A 24,983-nucleotide genomic window follows, 5' to 3' on the forward strand; every position below is an offset into this window, starting at 1 on the left:
TGCTTGTAGGAAAGCTCCTTGGAATCCCATACGTTGTAGGAGTGTAGTGATGTAGGACCAAGAGACGCTGTCGAATGCCTTCTGTATGTCTAGGCTAAGCATGAGGAGTTTACGTGAAAAAAAGTTGGCATCTTGTATTATATTTGTCGCCAGGCGAATATTATCGGTGATAAGTCTATGGGGTATAAATCCAGACTGAAAAGGGGAAATCAAAGAGGGGATAACCCCCGCCAGTCTGTCAGCCATGATCCTGCTAAAAATTTTTAAATCATTATTAATGACCGAGATAGGTCGGTAATTTTGGGGTAGGGTGTGGTTTTTGTGAGGTTTCGGTAACAGGGACATATTGGCAAGTAACATTTCTTCAGGGAAGCTACCCCCTTGTAGGACCCAATTAAATATATGAACCAACCTAGTGGTAAGGAGGGATGAGAATTTCTTATAGTATAAAGAGGAAAATCCGTCAGGGCCTGGGGCTGAGCCTGATTTTAGAGATTTAATTACATTCAAAACCTCCGCTGGTGTGATGGGGACGTTCAGTTTATCAAGTTGTGTAGGAGTAAGATATGGTAGAGGAATGTTCTGAAACCAGGCCTCATCTGCTGGTGAGGGTTTTAGTTGGGAAGGGGCTAGGAGGGAGGAGTAAAATTGTTCAAAGATATGAAGGACCTTTTGGGGATCGGAAGTGAGATGTCCTGAGGGAGTCATCAGTCTATATATGTGGGGTGGGCGGGATGAGTGATTTAGCTTTCTGGCGAAGAGGGTAGAAGCGGAGCTCTCATGGAGAAGATATTTGGCCTTAGACCAACGCAGAGCCTTTTCCACCCTCTTGGACAAGATGCCATCCAACTCTAGTCTTTTTTGATCAATCAGCTGTCTAGTGGAAGCTAAGTGTAGGAGATTGGTATTTTTGTAGAGATTATCTAGGTCTTTAGTAAGGGTTAAGATGTTTTGTTTGTCAATTTTGTTCTGGGTAGAGGCTAAACTAATTAATTTGCCCCTAAGGACTGCTTTGTGCGCAGACCAGACAATGGCAGGGGGAGTTTCTGGGACGGCATTGAGGTTAAAATATTCTGCAATGGCTTGTGCGACTTCTGCCTCCACCACTGCATCTGAGAGGAGGGCCTCATTTAGTCGCCAAGAATAAGAGGTAGGAGCAAGCCTAATGTAAGTAGTGGTAAAGGCAGTGGCATGATGGTCAGACCACGTGCAAGGGTGGATACTAGCCTCTGTAGTATTAGCCAGAATAATAGGGGTAGTGTAGATATAATCCAATCTTGCATAACTTTTATGGGGATGGGAGTAGAATGTGTATTCTCTAGTACCAATATTGAGAGCTCTCCAGGAGTCTACTAGCTGATGTTCCAGCAGTCCCCTGGAGAGAGAGCGGGGAAATGATTTGGAGGAGGGGGACAAATGGATCTATCAAGGTTAGGATTTGCAACCATGTTGAAGTCCCCTCCAATTATCATGTGTGGTGACTGAAAATGAGAAAGGTGGTCAAAGAAGGAGTGAAAAAAAGAGGCAAGGGAGTCATGTGGAGCATAGACACTAGCAATAGTAAGTTCTCTGTTATGAATCTGACCTTTGATTATGACATACCTACTATCTTTGTCTTTAAATATCTGTTTGACTTCCATTGGGAAGGATCTGTGCAAGAGTATGGCGGCACCCCTACGTTTCGTCTGGTGTAAAGAGCAAAAAGACTGAGGAAAGCTTCTGTGGAGGAATTTAGGGTGCGAGGAATGTGCAAAGTGTGTCTCCTGTAAAAGGAGAATTTGTGCTCCCAGCTGTTTATAAAAGGTAAAGGCCTTCTTCCTTTTAGGTGGGGAATTGAAACCCTTAACATTGTGTGATATACATTTAATTACCATGGTAAATGTTATTATACACTATGGACTGGGGATAAACAAGAGCCAAATGTGTCCTAAGACAGGCACCTATTGTTTCCGGAATCAAGCAGAGGGCCGACATACTCGAGCACTGGAGGGCAGTAGGTTGTGACATACAAAAAATTAAGCCATAAAGGCCTAGTGAGGCAAGTACCCTGCAGAATATTTCTGCAATAGAAAATCGATGCAAACATAGAATAATGGAGGACCAAAACCTGAGGCTAAAAAGGAGAGAAATAAAAATAAAAGGAAAAAAAGATAAGAAAAAAAAACATAAGTCTGATAGTAACACAAGTGTCTTCATAACTAGAGACCGGATCAGGTGACTATAATAAACCTGATAAAAGAAATACCAACTCCCGAGACTACAAGGTCTCGAACCCAGCCTGGAAAATGTTCTGAACTTTGCAGATCAAGAGGATATAAATCCAAAAAAAAATAAAAAGAGAACAGGCCTGCAGTAATGACTCAAACCAAAAAAAAAAAAAAAGTAGGTCTGAATCCGCAGGCTGCTGCTGGGTGGGGTGTGCATGTCGCAGCTCCAAGGGACCGACGTCCGGGTCATTGAAATCTGGTGCGGGATGCAAGTTGCTGGGGTATCTTGTAGTGGTCGGCTATGCTGAGACGATCAAGGAAAGGGCTCTTCAAATCTATCTCCGATGTCGTATCTGATCCTCCGTCTGTCTCTCCTGGTTGGGGGGGTCTGCCAGATGGGTGAAGGTCTAGGAGTAGAAGGGGGCCGGCGAATGACATCCGGATCCAAAAGGCCCAATTTTACAAGAACCTCTTGTCCTTCCAGGAGTGATGTGGCAGAGTAAGTGGTACCATTGTGGGGAATTACAAGCTTAAAAGGGAAGCCCCACCTGTAGCGGATGCGAGCCGCTTGAAGAGCAGATGTAATCTCTTTCATGCCACGTCTCCTGTCCAAGGTGGCGGGGGAAATATCAGGATATATTTGGATGGTACGATCGTCTAGAGTGATGCGTTGTTGATTACGAGCAGCTCTGAGGATCTCCTCTTTAATTAAAAAGTCTTTCATGCAAAGAACAATATCCCTGGGAGGCTTGTCCTCTGGAGGTTTAGGCCTGAGGGCTCTGTGAATGCGATCACAGGTAAACGCTCCGGCATCGGTGTCAGGGAGCAAGGATTTGAATAGGCGGATTATTGTGGGGATGAGATCTGTAACGGATTCCGGTATACCTCTTATGCGCAGATTGTTGCGTCTGTTGCGGTTATCGAGGTCCTCAATTTGGGATTGCATCAAGGAAAAGGCCGCGGCTAGAGATTCGTGTTCTCTGGAGAGGTCACTGTATGCTAGTGCCAGCTCATCGTGCTTAGTTTCCAGTCTTTCTGTCCTGGAGCCTAAGGCTGCAATCTCCTGGGAGAGTGTGTGAGAGGTTTTGTGGAGCTCTGTCTGGAACTTTGTAGCCAGCCTTGCGTACATGGCCTCCAGGCTGCTTTCAAGGTCTAACTTGGTAAGAGAGGCAGCGTACTCACGGCTAGGATCCAGGGGAGGTGTCTGGTCTGTGAGATGTCCTGGTGAGGAGGCCGGAGACGGAGGTTTGTTTCTTCCCGCAGCGCCATTTTGAGACATGCTGCCTAGATCACGGGCGCGGAGGAGATAGTGGGTTAAGGTGTGTTGAGCCGATCCTCTGGGCTTTTTCTTTCTCCCAGGCATGCACCAAGTATAAGGGGCTCGAGGGGTGATAAAATCGCTGAGAAAATAGCTGATATTGGCCCTGCTAAAGCCGTTATCTTCCCGGGCTGGACGGAGCTACAGTCTCAGACGTCCATCACGCTCAGCGCCGCGCATGCGCCCCCCAATCATTAATTTTTTTTGATCGATCAAAATTTTTTTGATCGGTAAGCTGCCTGCCCTGGGGGCGCTTTGGGCCAAGCTGTGGCTGCAGCGCAGCGCTCCGCTCCCTCCTCCTCCACTATATGTCATACACATCCTCCTAGATCAGCTCGTGTGATAGACGCAGTGTTCTGTACTGACTACAGTGAGGCTGCGATTATGGGCACGGTGAGACTGCATTATGGGCACGGTGAGACTGCATTATAGGCACGGCAAGGCTGCGATTATGGGCACGGTGAGGCTGCGATTATGGGCACGGTGAGACAGCATTATGGGCACGGTGAGACAGCATTGTGGGCACAGCAAGGCTGCGATTATAGGCATGTCGAGGCTGCGATTATAGGCATGGTGAGACAGCATTATGGGCACGGTGAGGCTGCGATTATGGGCACTATAAGGCTGAGATTATGGGAACAATGAGGCTGCGATTATGGGCACAGTAAGTCTGAGATTATGGGCACGGTGAGTTTGCATTATGGGCTTGGTAAGGCTGTGATTATAGGCATGGCGAGGCTGCAATTATAGGCATGGCGAGACAGCATTATGGGCACGGTGAGGCTGCGATTATGGGCACTGTGAGGCTGAGATTATGGGAACGATGAGGCTGCGATTATGGGCACGGTAAGTCTGAGATTATGGGCACGGTGAGTTTGCATTATGGGCATGGTAAGGCTGCGATTATAGGCACTGTGAGGCTGTGATTATGGGCATGGTAAGGCTGAGATTATGGGCACGGTAAGGCTGAGACTATGGGCACAGTGAGGCTGAGATTATGGGAACGATGAGGCTGCGATTATGGGCACGGTCAGTCTGAGATTATGGGCACGGTGAGTTTGCATTATGGGCATGGTAAGGCTGCGATTATAGGCACTGTGAGGCTGTGATTATGGGCATGGTAAGGCTGAGATTATGGGCATGGTAAGGCTGAGTTTATGACGTGTGACGTCCTAGCCATGCCCTGCTATGTCCAGCTTCGGCCGTTGCCATAACAACGGTGCTAAATCAGCTAAAAGTAGTTGGATCTGTATGTGCGTTATAATGAATCAAAATTAGTCGATTAATCGATTATAAAAAAAATCGATTAATCGAACATGAAAATTTTAATCAGTAACAGCCCTAGAATAAAGGAAATTTGATTTTTGTGTAAGGAACCATAGCCCTAGTCAGCCCCTGATGCTTTAACAAGCTCCTGCACACACACAAACCAGGAAGTTACACCTCTTTTTTTCAAAAGAAAAATTTTCTGGGTACTGCTTAGGCACATTTTCAAATGATAGTGAGTCTTTACAACTCCTGTCGTCTTTTTTTTTTTTGCCATCTATACCTCTGGGGAGATTTCCTTTTACTTTCTGTCAATAGACAGAACAAGAAAAATACTGGAAAAGTACTGGAAATTACCTCCTAGACAGTTAGCTCTGGAACAGATGTCCCCATTGAAAGATTGAGGAAAGTGGAAAGATAGTACTGGGCCCATAGGGTTATATCGGTGGTTGTTATCTTAAAGTATTGATGTAAATGATCTGGTTCCCAGGCAGGCAGCTTCTACGACCCAGAGGATCTTCACTGTCCCCTTGTCTTGTAGTGTAATGTAACAAAAATGGAAACTGAAGTGGTACACTACTGCTAAGAGGTCCAGATATAACTTTGTTCCAATACCAAGTCAGGAGCACAAGCCAAAAAGTAGCCAATGCATTTCAGGCGTCCAAAAGTGCCCCCTTCTTCAGGGCTTAATTGAAACAATGTCAACAAATTAGACGTGAACTGGACCTACAATGGTATTTTTCCAGTGCCAATTACAAGCACAGCCCTAAACAAGCTGCTGACAAGGCCTGTGCTTGTAATTCGCACTGGAAAAATACCATTGTAGGTCCAGTTCACTTCTGAACCGAATGAAGGGGAAGACCTTGGGACTCCCAAAACACGTTGCCTACTTTTTGGATTGTTCCCACTCTTTTATTGGAATAAAGTTGTATTTGCACCTTTTAGCAGAGGTGTGGCGCTTCAAATTCAATTTTTGGTAAATCCCATTAGAAAATTTTCCCTCTTTTCTTGTCCTGGTGACAATTCAAAAGCTTGGCTTTTCCTACTACTTTCAGTTCCAGTGACAATGATCACCAGGGCAAATAGAAACCAACTAACCAAGCTAATCCTTATCCACTCTATCCAAAATTTAAAGTTTTAGTTTTAGATATATTTTATTGTTGGTGTAGCCCTAGCCTAAATGTTATAATATATTCTTTGAAAGCAAACCTAACTGTGCAAAACAAGCTCCGACTTTCCAGATTTAAATAATATAACTAATATTCATTTAAAATTTTCTGCTGGCTAAAACAACTATTTCTGTTTGGGTGAACATTCGTGATACTTCATGGTTTAGGCTTTCATACCCTCCCACAATGTCCTACTAATGTTTTATTATTTCTCAGCTGACATCCTCAGACATTTGTCTGGTATTCTGTACTTTTTATAGAAGCCACTAAATCGCATGTGACACTCTCATTTGGCTATTTAATCTCTCTTGAAAAAACCTGGGAATTCTGATGGATTTATTTTAGGTTTAAAAAGCAGCCATGGCCAGCTTATATATTTACAGTGTGAGTGTATAGGTACAGTGCCTTCAAAAAGTATTCATACCCCTTGACGTTTTCCACATTTTGTCATGTTACGACCAAAAAATGTAAATGTGTTTTATTGGGATTTTGTGTGGTAGACCAACACAAAGTGGCACATAATTGTGAAGTGGAAGGAAAATGACAAATGGTTTTCCAAATTTTGGACAAATAAATATGTGAAAAGTGAGGCGTGCATTTGTATTCAGCCCCCCTGAGTCAATACTTTGTAGAACCATCTTTCACTGTAATTACAGCTGCAAGTCTTTTTGGGGATGTCTCTACCAGCTTTGCACATCTAGAGAGTAACATTTTTGCCCATTCTTCTTTGCAAAATAGCTCAAGGTCTGTCAGATTGGATGGAGAGCATCTGTGAACAGCAATTTTCAAGTCTTGCCACAGATTCTCTTTTGGATTTAGGTCTGAACTTTGACTGGGCCATTCTAACACATGAATATCCTTTGATCTAAACCATTCCATTGTAGCTCTGGCTGTATGTTTACGGTTGTTGTCTTGCTGGAAGGCGAACCTCCGCTCCAGTCTCAAGTCTTTTGCAGACTCTAACAGATTGCCCTGTATTTGGCTCCACCCATCTTCCCATCAACTGTGACCAGCTTCCCTGTCCCAGCTGAAGAAAAACATCCCCACAACATGATGGTGCCACCCAGGGGTCAAGTCCTGTGAAAAAAAGTGTGGGAACTCACCCAAGATCCCCCCCCCCACCTCAAAAATAAAAAAGTGTGTGTGTGTGTGTATATCTATAGATACAGTCAGGTCCATAAATATTGGGACATTGACACAATTCTAATCTTTTTGGCTCTATACACCACCACAATGGATTTGAAATGAAACATACAAGATGTGCTTAAACTGCAGACTTTCAGCTTTAATTTGAGGGTATTTACATCCAAATCAGGTGAACGGTGTAGGAATTACAACAGTTTGTATATGTGCCTCCCACTTTTTAGGGACCAAAAGTAATGGGACAATTGGCTGCTCAGCTGTTCCATGGCCAGGTGTGTGTTATTCCCTCATTATCCCATTCAGAAGGAGCAGATACAAGGTCCAGAGTTCATTTCAAGTGTGCTATTTGCATTTTGAATCTGTTGCTGTCAACTCTCAATATGAGATCCAAAGAGCTGTCACTATCAGTGAAGCAAGCCATCATTAGGCTGAAAAAAAACAAAACAAACCCATCAGAGAGATAGCAAAAACATTAGGTGTGGCCAAATCAACTGTTTGGAACATCCTTAAAAAGAACGCATCGGTGAGCTCAGCAACACCAAAAGACCCGTAAAACCACGGAAAACAACTGTGGTTGATGACCGAAGAATTCTTTCTGTGGTGAAGAAAACACCCTTCACAACAGTTGACCAGATCAAGAACACTCTCCAGGAGGTAGGTGTATGTGTGTCAAAGTCAACAATCAAGAGAAGACTTCACCACAGTGAATACAGAGGGTTCACCACAAGATGTAAACCATTGGCGAGCCTTAAAAACAGGAAGGCCAGATTAGAGTTTGCCAAACAACATCTAAAAAAGCCTTCGCAGTTCTGGAACAACATCCTATGGACAGATGAGACCAAGATCAACTTGTACCAGAGTGATGGGAAGAGAATGGAGAAGGAAAGGAACTGCTCATGATCCAAAGCATACTACCTCATCAGTGAAGCATGGTGGTGGTAGTGTCATGGCGTGGGCATTTATGGCTGCCAAAAGAACTGGTTCTCTTGTATTTATTGATGATGTGACTGCTGACAAAAGCAGCAGGATGAATTCTGAAGTGTTTCGGGCAATATTATCTGCTCATATTCAGCAAAATGCATCAGAACTCATTGAACGGCGCTTCACAGTGAAGATGGACAATGACCCGAAGCATACTGTGAAAGCAACCAAAGAGTTCTTTAAGGGAAAGAAGAGGAATGTTATGCAATGGCCAAGTCAATCACCTGACCTGAATCTGATTGAACATGCATTTCACTTGCTGAAGACAAAACTGAAGGAAAAATGCCCCAAGAACAAGCAGGAACTGAAGACAGTTGCAATAGAGGCCTGGCAGAGCATCACCAGGGATGAAACCCAACGTCTGGTGATGTCTGTGCATTCCAGACTTCAGGCTGTAATTGACTGCAAAGGATTTGCAACCAAGTATTAAAAAGTGAAAGTTTGATGGATGATTGTTAATCTGTCCCATTACTTTTGGTCCCTTAAAAAGTGGGAGGCACATATACAAACTGTTGTAATTCCTACACCGTTCACCTGATTTGGATGTAAATACCCTCAAATTAAAGCTGAAAGTCTGCAGTTAGTTTCATTTCAAATCCATTGTGGTGGTGTATAGAGCCAAAAAAGATTAGAATTGTGTTGATGTCCCAATATTTATGGACCTGACTGTATATACAGTATATCTATATATATATATATTACATACCCCTTCTTTAACAAATAAAGTGAAACATTTATTGTAAAGTGCCAGTTCACAAGAACACCTCCAAAATTCACATGCATTAAACAAATAAATATAGAACAGATGTAACAACAAAATAATTTAGCCTGTATGCTATACTAACAAAATAAAACCACCACAATGTGTGATAATAGTAAAATGCAGCCTCACTGTGCCCATCAATGCAGCCTCACTGTGCCCATCAAGGCAGCCTCAGTTGTACCCATCATTGCAGCCTCACTGCGCCTATCAATCAGCCTCACTGTGCCCATCATTGCAGACTCACTGAGCCCATCAAATGCAGACTCCCTGTGCCCATTAAATGCAGACTCACCTGAGCCCATCATTGCAGCCTCACTGTGCCCATCATTGCAGACTCACTGTGCCCATCATTGCACACTCACTTGTGCCCATCATTGCACACTCACCTGTGCCTGGATTATACACAGCAAGCATCTCCTGCTGTGTCACGGAGCTTGGGTCTGCAATGTTCAGCGGCCAACCACTGTAACAAAGTCCCGCCTCTTAAACTGGTGGCAGTTCCTGTGAAAGGCGGAGCACCGATCCAATGCCGGGGAAATTGAATCAGTGTAGACTCACTTGTGCCCATCATTGCAGCCTCACTGTGCCCATCATTGCAGACTCAATGTGCCCATCATTGCAGACTCACCTGTGCCTGGATTATACACAGCAGGCATCTCCCGCTGTGTCATGGGTCTACAATGTTCGGCGGCCAGCCACTGTAACAAAGTCCCGCCTCCTAGACTGGTGGCGGCTCCTGTGATAGGCGGAACACTGATCCAATGCCAGGAAATTGAATCAGTGTTCCGCCTATCACAGAAGTTGATCTATGAGGCGGGATTTTGTTACAGTGGCCAGCCTCCGAACATTGCAGTAAGGAACTCAAGAGGAAGGAGGAAGAACTCTACACCTGAGCCTACCAGGATCGGCCCTGGACGCCACTGCAGCCACAGTGCAAAGGGCCCCAGGGCAGGCAGCCTACCAAATAAATAAATAAATAGATAAAATAAAAGTTCAAAATGTCTAAAAACAGTAGAAAATGATCGAATATAAGCACACTCTATGCATTCTCCATACTTCCCCCTATACTCACAGCCCTCACAGTGTGTCGGGGGAGGGGTGCAGTGGGTCAGGTGGGGGGGCAGTGTGTCAGATGAGGGAGCCGTGTGTCAGGTGGGGAGCAGTGTGACAGGTGGGGGGAGCAATGTGTGTGGGGGAGCAGTGTGTGTGGGGGGAGCAGTGTGTCCGGTGGGGGAGCAGTGTGCGTGGGGGAGCAGTGTGTGAGGGGAGCAGTGTGTCAGGTGGGGGAGCAGTGTGACAGGTGGGGGGAGCAGTGTGACCAGTAACATATAATACACAGCACACACCATGCACAGGGGCACCCAGCTCACCCCACATCACACACACAGCTCTCTGTGCACCAGCCTCACTTCCCCCCAGCAGCCGCAGCACCGCCTCGCTCAGCTCACCCTCTGCCTCCTCACGGCTCCGCCTCTTGTACTCTCATCTTGGGTGTCCCTCCGGGGCAGCCAGGTCCCGTAGCACCACCGCCAGCAGCTTCCACCCCTCCGCCTCCTGCTCCACCGCCACACCTAGCCAATCCCAGTGTGAGGAAACTCAGGAGTAGCGTGGAGCTGCACATGTAGCTGGACCAGTCAGGGGCTGAGAGAGGAGGAGCTGAACACCTCAATACCAGCCAGGCTGGACTCTGTGTGCCAGGCCGGGCCCTGCTCCTAACGGGAATGGTGCTCCTGCTGTACAAAAGGTACAATAACGCCATTCCCATGAATTCTTGCAGGACTCGAGCCCTGCTGCCACCATCGTGTTTCATGGTGGGGATGGTGTGTTCAGGGTGCAGTATTAGTTTTCCGCCACACAGCGTTTTGCTTTTAGGCCAAAAAGTTCAATGTTGGTCTCATCTGACCAGAGCATTTTCTTCCACATGTTTGCTGTGTCCCCCACATGGCTTCTCGCAAACAGCAAACGGGACTTCTTATGGCCTTCTTTCAACAATGGCTTTCTACTTGCCACTCTTCCATAAAGGCCAGATTTGTGGAGTGCACAACTAATAGTTGTCCTGTGGACAGATTCTCCCATCTGAGCTGTGGATCTCTGCAGCTCTTCCAGAGTTACCATGGGCCTCTTGGCTGTTTCTCTGATGAATGCTCTCCTCGACCGGCCTGTCAGTTTAGGTTGACGGCCATGTCTTGGTAGGTTTGCAGTTGTGCCATACTTTTTCCATTTTCAGATGATGGATTGAACAGTGCTCGGTGAGATGTTCAAAGCTTGGGATATTTTTTTAGAAGCTAACCCTGCTTTAAACTTCTCCACAACTTTATCCCTGACCTGTCCGGTGTGTTCCTTGGCCTTCATGATGTTGTTTGTTCACTAAGGTTCTCCAACAAACCTCTGAGGGCTTTACAAAACAGCGGTAATTACAGTATCTCACAAAAGTGAGTACACCCCTCACGTTTTTGAAAACATTTTATTATACCTTTTCATGTGACAACACTGAAGAAATTACACTTTGCTACAATGTAAAGTAGTGAGTGTACAGCTTGTATAACAGTGTAAATTTGCTGTCCCCTCAAAATAACTCAACACACAGCCATTAATGTCTAAACATTTATGTCTGGCAACAAAAGTGAGTACACACCCAAGTGAAAATGTCCAAATTAGGCCAAAAGTGTCAGTGCCTTAACCCTCTTGGGCATGGAGTTCACCAGAGCTTCATAGGTTGCCACTGGAGTCTTCTTCCACTCCTCCATAATGACATCATGGAGCTGGTGAATGTTAGAGACCTTGCGCTCCTCCACCTCATGTTTGAGGATGCCCCACAGATGCTCAATAGGGTTTAGGTCTGCAGACATGCTTGGCCAGTTCATCACCTTTACCCTCAACTTCTTTAGCAAGCCAGTGGTCGTCTTGGAGGTGTGTTTGGGGTTGTTATCATGTTGGAATACTGCCCTGCGGCCCAGTCTCCGAAAGGAGGGGCTCATGCTCTGTTTCAGTACATGTTGGCATTCATGGTTCCCTTAATGAACTGTAGCCCCCTAGTGCCAGGAGTAAACATGCAGCCCCAGAACATGACACTCCCGCCACCATGCTTGACTGTAGGCAAGACACACTGGTCTTTGTATTCCTCACCTGGTTGCCGCATCACACGCTTGACACCATCTGAACCAAATAAGTTTATCTTGGTCTCATCAGACCACAGGACATGGTTTCAGTAATCCATGTCCTTAGTCTGCTTGTCTTCAGCAAACTGTTTGCGGGCTTTCTTGTGCATCATCTTTAGAAGAGGCTTCCTTCAGGGACGACAATCATGCAGACCAATTTAATGCAGTGTGCGGTGTATGGTCTAAGCAATGACAGGCTGACCCCCCACCCCTTCAACCTCTGCAGCAATGCTAGCAGCACTCATACGTGTATTTCCCAAAGACAACCTCTGGATATGACGCTGAGCCCGTGCACTCAGCTTCTTTGGTCGACCATGGCGAGGCCTGTTCTGTGTGGAACCTGTCTTGTTAAACCGCTGTATGGTCTTGGCCACCATGCTGCAGCTAAGTTTCAGGGTCTCAGCAATCTTCTTATAGCCTAGGCCATCTTTATGTAGAGCAACAATTTTTTTTTCAGATCCTCAGAGAGTTCTTTGCCATGAGGTGCCATGTTGAACTTTCAGTGACCAGTATGATAGAGTGAGAGTGATAACACCAAATGTAACACACCTGCTCCCCATTCACACCTGAGACCTTGTGACACTAACGAGTCACATGACACCGGGGAGGGAAAATAGCTAATTGGGCCCAATTTGGACATTTTCACTTAGGGGTGTACTCACTTTTGTTGCCAGCGGTTTAGGCATTAATGGCTGTGTATTGAGTTATTTTGACGGGACAGCAAATTTACACTGTTATACAAGCTGTACACTCACTACTTTACATTGTAGAAAAGTGTAATTTCTTCAGTGTTGTCACATGAAAAGATAGAATAAAATATTTACAAAAATGTGAGGGGTGTACTCACTTTTGTGAGATAGTGTGTGTGTATATACAGTGGGGATGGAAAATATTCAGACCCCCTTAAATTTTTCACTCTTTGTTATATTGCAGCCATTTGCTAAAATCATTTAAGTTCATTTTTTCCTCATTAATGTACACACAGCACCCCATATTGACAAAAAAAACACAGAATTGTTGACATTTTTGCAGATTTATTAAAAAAGAAAAACTGAAATATCACATGGTCCTAAGTATTCAGACCCTTTGCTGTGACACACATATATTTACCTCAGGTGCTGTCCATTTCTTCTGATCATTCTTGAGATGGTTCTACAGCACCTTCATTTGAGTCCAGCTGTATTTGATTATACTGATTGGACTTGATTAGCGTATCTAAATCTGCTATTCTATCTAACACTCGTCCCCCCTTGACTCACAATACTGCTGTCCAAAAGTGTCCCATCTGCACCTTCATCCAGAGTGGGGGGCACTCTAATACAGGAGGTGTGTACCTGGCCAGATCACCAGATGAAAACAGAGTGGAAAAAACCTAAATTAAGAAAACTTAATGCAATATGCATTATCATATTTTTGGTTTGGGGTTTAATACCACTTTAACCACTTTAACCACTTTAACTCTAATTATATGTGAGTATAGATATATGAGGTTTAGAATAAATGTTTGGATGAAACAATACTTACTCACTTGTTAATCTTTAAATCAGACTTTGGGAGTTTGTGTTTGGACACTGCTTTTTTTATTTATAATGTACCTGTATTTGGTTCTGAAAATTCATTTGTTTCTTATATTTGTTAGATAGATTCACTGTATCCCAGCACTGTACTATACGAGTGATTGTTTTTTTTTGAGCCTCATAATTTTGATGTGTATAATATTACAATTTGCATTATTAGAAATGAGTCCTGTCTCTGTGACTTTCAATAATTGGTATTTAAGCCAAGCCATTGGAAGGAGTTATGTGGTTTTCCCATATTTAGCATTGCAAACTAATCTTGAACGTTTGTAACATAAACAATCTGTTCTTGGACTTTGGGAAAAGTTGGAGAGGAAGCAGACCGAGGGGTCCTCAGTAGGGGTTTAGCAATAAAAACAAAGTATGTTCTATGACAGACTGCTGTCAACCAGTGTTGCCAACCTATCAGATTGAAATTTACTTACACGACACCCAACATTTACTGACACAGTCAAGTTTTCACTGGCATTTCCAAAAGTTTAAAAACTACTGTTTTAAATGCAAATTGAAGTATTTAGGCTACACACAAGTACAATATGCAATTAGCAACGTGATTTAAGGTAGATAATAAGGCAAAAAAAAAATGTATTTTATTTTCGATATAGTAAGTAAGTAGCTTAAGGACAAGAGGGCAAGAAACTAGAATGGGTCAGGCGCACACATGAAATTTTACTCTCAAAGTGACACTGACAGCAGTGTTCAGCAGCACAGATGATGATGACACCTCACTGACACGACACGTCCCCTCCTGAGTCACAGTGACAGTCTCTCTCTAAGCCAGGTGGTCCCTTCAGTCCACTCCAGTCTAAACAGCACTGACGGTCCCGCTCCCGGCCTGCCTTGCTCCCGTCCCGCTGACACGAGGCTCTGGCTGCTCTGCTTGGCTCCCTTGCACTATGACATCACACGACATGCTCATGCACCGCCTCTGCCAGAGCCACCTGAACACACTGTAGCAGGCACTCGGATGGTCTCGGCTGGCTCCGGACCGAGCCGAGTGTCACAGTTATATTTTTTACTGGCAACCTTTTCCTTTTACTGGCATTTACTGGCAGGAGAAATTTGCCTCTTTTTTACTGGCTACCAGTAAAAATACTGAAGGTTGGCAACACTGCTGTCAACTTGGCAAAATATTATCTCCTAACCTTCCTACTTCTGGACCTACAATATTGTGGAAAGTGAAAAACTGCTTATAGATAGTTTGTAAAAGACTAAACCCAGGCCACATCCCAATATTCAAGAGAAAAACAGTGGAAAAGTGCCCCAGGGATTTTGCGGGCTATGGATATGGTCAAGTAGAAAAGTAGAAGGCGTAAATGCAAAAATAGCAAGTTTTTATTAACCACTTCCCACCCGGCCTATAGCAGATTGACGGCCGGGCGGTGGTTCCGTTATCCTGACTGGGCATCATATGACGCCCGCGGGGACGCGCATCGTGACGATCGGTGGAGCGGTGTGTCAGCCTCCGACGGAAGCTCTTTACCACGTGATCAGCCATGTCCAATCACGGCTTATCGCGATGTCAATAGGAAGAGCCACCTACGAGTGCCCATCGGTGCCACCTATGAGTGCCCATCGGTGCCACCTATGAGTGCCCATCGGTGCCGCCTATGAGTGCCCATCAGTGCCACATACCAGTGCCGCCTATCAGCGCCCATCAGTGCCACCTATCAGTGCCCATCATCAGTGCCCGTCAGTGCCACCTCATCAGTGCCACCTCATTGGTGCCACCTCATCGGTGCCCATAAGTGCCGCCGTATCAGTGCCCGTCAGTGCAGCCATATCAGTGCCCGTCATTGAAGAAGAAAACGTACTTATTTACAAAAAATTTTAACAGAAACAAAGAAAAACTTGTTTTTTTTTCAAAATTTTCTGCCTTTTTTTATTTGTTGCGCAATAAAAAAAAACGCAGAAGTTATCAAATACCTCCAAAAGAATGCTCTATTTGTGGGAACAAAATGATAAAAAATTTGTTTGGGTACAGTGTAGTATGACCCCGCAATTGTCATTCAAATTGCGACAGCGCTGAAAGCTGAATATTGGCTTGGGCGGGAAGGTGTCTAAGTGCTTGGTATTGAAGGGGTTAATGAACAAATATACACATAGTAAAAATGGAAACCAGATAGCAATGGTCATATGGTATACAGTGTGCATCTAAATACTGAATCAAGAGGTTGATCTTGGGGTGATAGACCCAACATTCACAAAAAAATTCAGAATTTACAACATGTTTCGGAAAATAATTCCTTCTTCAAGGGATGAGCCCTTGAAGAAGGAATTATTTTCCGAAACATGTGCAGGCACCCAGTATAGACAAAGCTTGCCTTCCTTATACTGCCTCCTTCGTATTCCTGTTGGCCAGATAAGGCAATCATCATAGTGATGCACAGACAAAAATTAAACTCAGCGCTCGTTTGAGGAGAGACCCTGGAGGTGTACACAAATCAAATAATTGTGATTAAAAGAGTCTCTCAATAGGAGGGACAAAGTCCATAGCAACAGTCTCTAAGATGATGAGGAAGAGGAATCCATGTACCAGCACTAAGGGCAGCCAGTGTGAAGAGCTAGAGTCTCTGCAATGCAAATGCAGCGAGGAAAAAAAAACACAGCGCCTCTAAGTGCAGTATTGGTAAACCATTTAATGATAAGTAAAAAGTGAAACTACTCACAAAGGGAGCATAAAAACAAGCATTATAGTATTCCTGCAGCAAAATCCAGGGGTGGTTTTCTCCTAAACGTCCGTGTCTCTGAAGTGCAGCTGACAGCTAGTGCCTCATAGTGATGCACCAATAGGAATATAGGAGTGGGGTTGTAAAATATATTTATTTCTCAGCAAAAGCAAAGCGTTCTTTTATTGGTCGAGGTGGAGAGATGTGGTGGTAACCTCACAGTCTCTACCTGGTCCAATTAGAGAACAGTTTGCATTAATTGAGGAAATGCAAAGTGCTATCAAACCCATGCCTATTAAACAAATTGTATTCAGTAAGCAGTGGGGCAGCTGCTTGGCACAGGTGATCTAGTGGAGATCACAGGAATAGCAGTACCTACTACAGTGATTTCCAGCTTCCATAGGGATTGGCCAGATATGGTATATGCATAGTTACATTGGTCCAAGCTGGACCAATATAACTATGTAGAAATATCCATACCTGCAATTCAAGAATAAGTTCACCTTTTCAAAAATACACTATGTATTCAAGGGGCCCCACAAATCAGCTTTGAAATATTGTGCTTAGTTTAAATATCTTGCCAGTAGGCCATGAGTGGCAACCCCAAAGCCTGCCCCAAAAAAACAACTGTAGATCAACCCCATCCTGCCCAGCATCTCGGATGCTCCGTACATTAAGCGCTCGCTCTCAGCATCACAGGAGCGTGCACTCTTCCTTGTTCAAAACCTGCACATGTGCACTGGGGTTTTCCTCTCTGATATATGAGCTGAATTACCTGCTAAATAACTTTTACAGTCAGTCCTGACATTTACACAGCACTGCTGGACAGCAGAGCCAGAATGGTGATCTGACTTTTCCAGTTCAATATTTTTATTAAGTTTCGAAAGAGCATAACAAGCCATGGTTTGCCCATGCAGGGGTGACATTGAACAGGCACGTCAAAAAATAGCATATGTACGTATGATAAATAACGGAGCTATAAACTGATACTAGGACCAAAGAGGACCAGGGTAAAGATTAGGTAAATATTACAAGCAATACTGCACTGTCCCTAATGGAATTGCAGTCTCCATCTAATAACGTTCATATCAGGAATAAAGAGGAAAGGAAAGAGACAGAGGAGAAAGGAGAAAGAAAGAGAAGAGTGAGAGGCCCCAAGAGAGGGTGAGGAGCATGGATGCGGGACCTGTACAAGCAAAGTTTACAATTGATCATAGCTAGTCGAGGGCAGGGACAGGCAGGAGTAACTTATCCAAAGGTCCTAAAATCGCAACAATTTTGCATGTGAGTCCTTCAAAATACTGAACATCTGCAGACTAACCATCATAGCGGTCATAATGGTTTTCGCTCCCTGAACAGCAACAGAGTGAGCCTTCCAGGCCTTGGCAATAATTCGCTTGGTGACCTGGTAAAGGACAATGTAAAAGAGCCAACCGAGCATCTTTACGGACTGTTACATTAATTAAGGTTTGTAGTAGGCCAAAGACCCTGGACCAGTAGCCGATGAGACGTGGGCATGACCACCACGTATGTAAGACATCTCCACGGCTGACCGCAATTGTGAAAACATTTGTCACTTCTGCGAGGATAAACATGGGCAAGCCTTGCTGGGATGCAGTACCACTGCAGCAGTACTATATAAGCAGCCACGAGAGTGTTAGTATCGAAGGAACATCTCGCTATTGTCATCCAGACCTTACTCTAGTCCTCCCCCTCAATACTAGAACCAAGATCCTGCTACTTTTGTGTCACATAGGAAAGGGTCGACAAAGACAACCTAACATTAACGGAGGCGTAAAGCGACAAAATAAGACTGGGGGACCCACAGAGTGTAAACAAGTATGCTCAAAAGACGCCTTTCAAAAAAGAAAGGAGTAAGTACGACAGAGAGATGGGATCCAGTTGTGCAATTTCAGGTAATGGAAATGTTCCTGCCCAGGGATCCCGTGCATCTCCCGGAGAACCTCCCATGACAGAAACGAGTGCATGGTTAAAAAGTGATGCCCATCAGTATAGCCGTTGGAGGTCCACCAAGAGAAGGAAGGTGACCTGACTTTTCACTACTGTAGTTTAGTAATACAGCTTGGTCACCAACCTGCCCCCAGCCTGTGATTGGACGGTGAAGAAGCAATAATCAAATCAAAGGATTTAGGCTAGGTTCACATGGCCACAGTCTTTGAAAAACGATTGACAGTTGATTATTTTTAAGGGGCCAGTAAAGCAAAGGCTTGCAGGCATTCACAAGGTAATACTGCAGCCTTTTAATCCCTGTTTTTCTTGGCCAAACAGCAATTTTGTATGGAACTAAAGCACCGCAATGAGCCTAGTATCAAAAATGGTTTTGCAAATACATCAAATAGCATCCATGCTTGAAGCCTGCACACCTGGTGGAAACCGATTTAACATTTATCAAAGGCAATTCTGCAGCTCTTCAAGTAGAACAATGGTCAAATTATAAAATCACATATGTAGCAAGGGTGCCCATACCAGTAAGACTACAGGCTCCGTTTTTCTATGTAATCCCTGGAACATTTTACAAATATTTGATCCTGTCAATAGAATCATTGGCACTTCACTTGCTAGGTTGACAACTATCTTCCTTCTGCAGAGAACTCACTGCAGCGTTGTCATCCTTGTGTGTTTGTACCAATGATAGCCCTATCAGTGAACAGCCATGCTAAGCTCCACCCACAAACCTTTAGAATGACAACACCTTGTCCCATCTGCAGGAGGTTAGGTAAATGATGTGAAAACCTAATCTCTCATAGGGTTCAGGAGATATCCAACTTCCCAATTCCTTTGATCATTAAACAGGGTAGTTGTTTTAAAGAACACAACTGCATCCATTGGTGTATTTTTATATCTGCCTGAATTTTAGTTTTACAATGAAAATGGTTACCTGATACAGTCACTAGAAGGACATTGCTGATGTTGGAGCTGACAGGGTTGTGGATGGTGCAGGTGTACCTCCCGCTGTCACTCCCTGTGATTGGCTGGATGTAGAGGTAGGAATCCTGGCAGGTCACATGGGGATCAGAGCAGATTTTCTTCCCATCACGGTAAAAGATGTAAGTAGTGATATTCTGGTTACCACCATCACAATGAAATGTAACATTGCTTCCGCTCACAAGGCGGTTATGAGAAGCGTTAAGAACGAGAACTGGAACATTAAGAGGAGCTTTAAAATAAAGAAAGGCAAAAAATAAATAAGTTGCATGTAACTATAATTTAAATTACAAAAGGCATTTATTAAAAGGGATACACAGACACAAATGCCAATAAAATGCCAATTCATAAGCAGCAACAAATGCATTGAAATACAAGACTTAAAAACAATAAGATACATTGTCGTCTGGATCAGCAATTATAATCAGAAAGTGGCAGAAAAATGTGGTCCTTATGCTGATCAGATATGCCAACAGACAGGAGTGTGGCCTGCAGTGCCCTCAAATTCCCTAAAGGAGGTGTCTGTTAGTTAGCCATGGTTCTCACTTGGCCTTGGCCTTTAGTTTTTTACATTTTAGAATAGGATGCCTTGATATTGTCCATAATTTTAAGGGGTGCCTTGACTGAAAAAAAGACAAAGAAACACTAGTCTATTGTGTGGCCCCCAAAATAGCATATCTTAGTTCATGGTACGCCAGTGGGAGAGGGTTGGTACAAAAGAATGCGTGCAAACAAGAGGTCCAGTGTGCCAATGTGACATTAGTCAAGTGGTGGACCAGGTCCTACATCCTTTTCCAAAAGGGTCTGCAAAGAGAAAATACGGTTTAGGGTACTGGGTTCCAGACAGCCTCTAAAACAGTGTTCATCCACCATGGGCTACATGTTGTGAAGCCAGTATGGAGTTAAGTGTCACTAAATCAACAGTTTGATGGCAGTCAGATGAACCATAAAGGAGCATGAGCTTTTCTTAACCACTTAAGGACAAGCCTCGTTTTGGATTTTAGGTGTTTACATGTTTAAAACAGGTTTTTTTGCTAGAAAATTACTTAGAACCCCCAAACATGATATATGGTTTTTCTTTGAACACCCTAGAGAATAAAATGGCAGTTGTTGCAATACTTTTTTTTGCACCGTATTTAAGCGGTCTTAAAAGCGCACTTTTTTTGGAAAAAATTCACTTTTTTGAATAAAAAAATAAGACAACAGTAAAGTTAGCCCAATTTTTTTTATATCGTGAAATATAATGTTACGCCAAGTAAATTGATACCCAACATGTCACGCTTGAAAATTGCGCCCGCTCGTGGAATGGCGTCAAACTTTTACCCTCAAAAATCTCCATAGGCGACGTTTAAAAAATTCTACAGGTTGGATATTTTGTGGTACAGAGGAGGTCTAGGACTAGAATTATTGCTCTCGCTCTACCGGTCGCGGCGATACCTCACATGTGTGGTTTGACCACCGTTTTTATATGCAGGCGCTACTCGCGTATACGTTCGCTTCTGCGCACAAGCTCGTAGGGACGGGGGGGTTTTAAAAAAAAAAAAATTATTTTTATTATTTATTTTACATTATTTTATTTATTTTTACAGTTTTTTTTTTTTTTTAAATTGTGTCACTTTTATTCCTATTGCAAGGAATGTAAACATCCCTTGTAATAGAAAAAAGCACAGGACCTCTTAAATATGAGATCTGGGGTCAAAAAGACCTCAGATCTCATATTTACACTAAAATGCAATTAAAAAAAAAAAGTCATTTAAAAAAATGACATTTGAAAAAATGTGCCTTTAAGAGGCATGGACAGAAGTGACGTTTTGGATGTACATCGTCGTGCGGCGGTCGGTAAGTGGTTAAAGGATAATTAAACTCAAGAACAAAATGGGCTTCTTTTTTAGATGTGTTGTTTAAAAACATTTGTTTTTGCTAGAAAATTACTTAGAACCCCCAAACATTATACATTTTTTTCTAACACCTTAGAGAATAAAATGGCGGTTGTTGCAATACTTTCTGTCACACCGTATTTGCACAGCGGTCTTACAAGCGCACTTTAAAAAAAAAAAAAAAAACTTTTTTGAATTAAAAAATAAGACAACAGTAAAGTTAGCCCATTTTTTTTATATAGTGAAAGATAATGTTACAGAGGAGGTCTAGGGCTAGAATTATTGCTCTCGCTCTACCGATTGTGTGGTTTGAACACCGTTTTCATATGCGGCCGCTACTCACTTGTGCACGCAGGATTTTTTTTTCGTATTTATTTTACCTTTTATTTTTTACTTTTACACTGTTTAAAAAAAAAAAAAAAATTGTGCCACTTTTATTCCTATTACAAGGAATGTAAAAATCCCTTGTAATAGAAAAAAAGCATGACAGGACCTTTTAAATATGAGATCTGGGGTCAAAAGGACCTCAGATCTCATATTTACACTAAAATGCAATTCAAAAAAAATAAAAAAATTGTCATTTAAAAAAATGGCTCCGGTAAGCGGCGGAGGGCACCGGATCGCGGTGGGAGGGGGACCCTCTCCCGCCGCTGATAAAAGTGATCTTGCGGCGAATATTTTATCTTGTACCGGACCGCTGGCCAAACACGGGGATACCGGGGTTATGGCAGCAAGCTGCTGCCATAACAACAATATCCGTCCTCAAAGTGAGGACATACATCGGCGTGCGGCGGTCCGGAAGTGGTTAAATGTGATGGCTGCATTCATTTTCTTTTTTTTCAAGCTAAAAACATTTTCAGCAACAAATACTTGTTGATCTTTCCAGAAACACAGTGTCTCTGGCACTTCCTGTGAGCTGTATCAAAGATTATATTCCTTCCTAGCTATCTTCTGTAAACTACCAATTGCCTTGCCATCTATATAATGGAGATGAAGTAACATGGACATGTTTGTAGTCCATTTCAGGGGAACTGCCTAGGATGACAACCAAGGCTCCATCCATAGAAACTGTGGAGGAGTGATGTACCCACCTAGGTACAGGAAATGTGTTATTTGCAGGATTACCAGGTGAAAATAAAGGACAACAAGTTTTAATAAAAAAAAAGGAATTCAGCCATCACACCAAGCATAGCTCCCAACTGTCCCTGATTTGGAGCAAAGTCCCTCCACCCCTCTTTCCTCCTCATTTTGGTCTGATCTATATAGTGTATAAAATGCACTTTTTTTCTTTTTAAAAAAGGTGTTTCCCAGTGCTAAACCTTTCATCCAATTTCTAAACTGCTGCATTTGTAATTTTCAAAAGCCAATATAAAGGAAAAGTAGTGGTAAAATAAAGCATTTGCAGGCTTAACTAATCAATTTTTTGTATAATTCTCCTTTAAGAGGGTGTGGCAAGGGTTGTGTCCTATACCTACATAGTTTTGCTAATAGGTGTCCCTCGTTCCCGTCACAAAAAGTTGGGAGGTATGCACCAAGGACCAAGTAGGCTGCAAAATATTACATTTTTAGTTTTGGGTTTAGAAACACTTTAATTGGGGTGAAAATTATTAAGTTTTAACTATAATTGAATTAGCACTTATTCAAATTTAGTCACCATATAGATAGATAGATTGATAGATAGGAAGAGAAATAAAGAGCTTGCAAACCCAAGTCAGAATTCTTGGGTTAAACCCTGGTATTCAACCCCTTTGAGCCGGTGCAGCCCCATAAGAAGTTTAGGATGTCGGGAGACGGGGCAGGGTTTATGTTCATGTGACCACTGTGATTGGCTGTCATGGCAGTCACATGATCGAAAAGCTTCCGATCGAAAGTAGCGATCATAAGCGTTCCGTTAGTCATCAGTAACTGTGCCGGTAACGCAAATATGCAGCCGCTCGGCGCCTAGGCCCACCCGCTGAGAGGACACATATTTGCGTGCGGGTGGCGCCAAAGGATTAACAATTAGTTGCCAAGATAGCTAGATAGACAGATAGAGGCAAATAGACTGTGCACTTTGCAAGTGCAGTTGCTCCAGAGCTTGGTAAATGAGGCAAGGCTTCACCTTGAGAACAATACCCAATCACGTGCAAGGAAAATAAATAAAATGCATTTTTGCTTGCATGTGATTGGATGATGGAAATCAGCAGAGCTTATGCTCATTTACTAAGCTCTGGAGCAACTGCACAGTTTTTTTGCCTTTAGTAAATCAACCCCAAAGTTAGAGATGCAGTGAAAGTAATAGATGATACTTACAGTATATTTGGAGCTGATAATAGACAATCTGGCTGCGGTAAGGTTCAATTGCCCCAACAATAAAGACATACTGCCCTTGATCGGTGTATGTCAGGTTGTTTAGCTGCAATGCTCCTTCACTGGAAAGTTGACACCTCTTCTGATAACGAGGGTAGCAATATGGAGCACCATAAAAAGGCCTTACTGCAACTACTTCATCATCTCCAAACACTCCAAATCTCCACTCCAATGGAGCGTTCCAGTACACAAATTGATAGAAATACACGGAGTCCCCCAGAGTTCCATTCACCACGGACACAGCAGATGCAGGCTCTGTGGGAAATAATACACAGGATTAATACATGGGAAAAGTGTGTCCTGGCCTCTGTCAGATGCAGCTGAAATATGCAACTAGAAATGTCATTTCCTGCCTTAACAAAAATGCCAGAAAAGATAAAATAACATTATTTCTTTTTTTTTGCCGTTTATAACTTTTTCTTAATAGATATTCTTACCTAAAGAAATGAGCCAAATGGCCCAGAGGCACCAGAACCAATTGCGTGGCATTTGTGGTTCACTGGTCTGTCCGATCATGTAGTGAGTACTGCACGATCCTAGTGAATGCTGTCATTCATAGAATAATGACTTCTGTTTACTTAGTTGTGTATCCTTTAACCCTGCAGTGACCAGAGTCATGTGGTTGTATGATGGGATTTAGTAGGGAAAAAATCGGAGGCACATACAAAATCCTGAATTAAATATGTTGAACAAGTAAATGTTTTCTTGGGTTGGTTTTACAGATATATCAAACAGCAACCATGTTTGAAATCCGCACACCTGGTGGAAACTGACTTTTAATATTTAGCACAGGCAATCCTGCAGCTCTTAAAGTAGAACTATGGTCAGAGTTTAAAATCACATACTGTACAGTATGTATTATAGGGTGCCCATACCAGTAATGCAGGCCATACACAGTCGAATTTCGAACGAATTTTCTTTTCAAAATCAGAATGTTCGTTTTTTTTTGTGATCCGATGATGCCACCATTGATTTTTGAAATTCGGCCGACCGAGCCTTCAATTTCACCTCATGTTGCTACAGAAAAGAATTTTCCTGGCCGAGAATCTTCTTTTCTCTCCGTAAATTTTCTTTTCTTATTACATTTCTCACACGATTCTCCCATCATTGATTAGAAAATCGTTCGTTTTTCTAAAAATTTACAACATGTCCGATTCCTCAAATTTGATTGCTGCACGAAAATCGGCCGTTGTTGCAGCCCACTAATGGTGCGAAATTCAAACGAAAATTCTTTCATACGATTTTCGAAAGAAAATTCTTACGAAATTCGAACCATGTATGGCCGGCATAAGACTATGGGCTCTGTTTTTTCTGTACCCCATGAAACATTTTGCAAATATTTGATTCTTTCAGGAGAACCATTGCCATTTCCTTTGGTAGAGTGACAACTATCTTCCTTCTGCAGTCAGATCACCACAGAGTTGTCACCCTTGCGGCTGCTGTAGATGTTTGTAGTACCATTGATTGCCCTATCAGTGAACAGCCATGGTTAGCTCTACCCACAACCCTTTAGATTGCCAGCAACCTCCATCTGCAGGAGGTTAGGTAAATGATATGAAA

The 24,983-nt window shown here is 43.2% G+C and overlaps 1 protein-coding gene across 2 annotated transcripts in view; it reads right to left on the reverse strand.

Annotated features, from left to right (window-relative positions):
- The window catches only part of LOC141110633 (cell adhesion molecule CEACAM1-like), a 90,509-nt gene extending 66,516 nt beyond the window's left edge, over window positions 1-23,993 (reverse strand). The window contains exons 1-3 of one of the 2 annotated variants that reach the window (XM_073602082.1): window positions 23,861-23,993; window positions 23,367-23,678; window positions 19,151-19,429 (exon numbers count right to left, since the gene is read on the reverse strand). In XM_073602082.1, the coding sequence (XP_073458183.1) occupies window positions 19,151-19,429; window positions 23,367-23,678; window positions 23,861-23,939 (670 nt within the window). In that variant the 5' untranslated portion in view covers window positions 23,940-23,993. The remainder of the gene's footprint in view (window positions 1-19,150; window positions 19,430-23,366; window positions 23,679-23,860) is intronic. The other variant, XM_073602080.1, reaches the window with a different exon arrangement.
- Between the last annotated feature and the right edge of the window lie 990 nt (window positions 23,994-24,983).

The sequence above is a fragment of the Aquarana catesbeiana genome, linkage group LG10 (genome assembly GCF_042186555.1).
Source record: "Aquarana catesbeiana isolate 2022-GZ linkage group LG10, ASM4218655v1, whole genome shotgun sequence".
In the NCBI taxonomy this organism is placed as follows: Eukaryota; Metazoa; Chordata; class Amphibia; order Anura; family Ranidae; genus Aquarana; species Aquarana catesbeiana.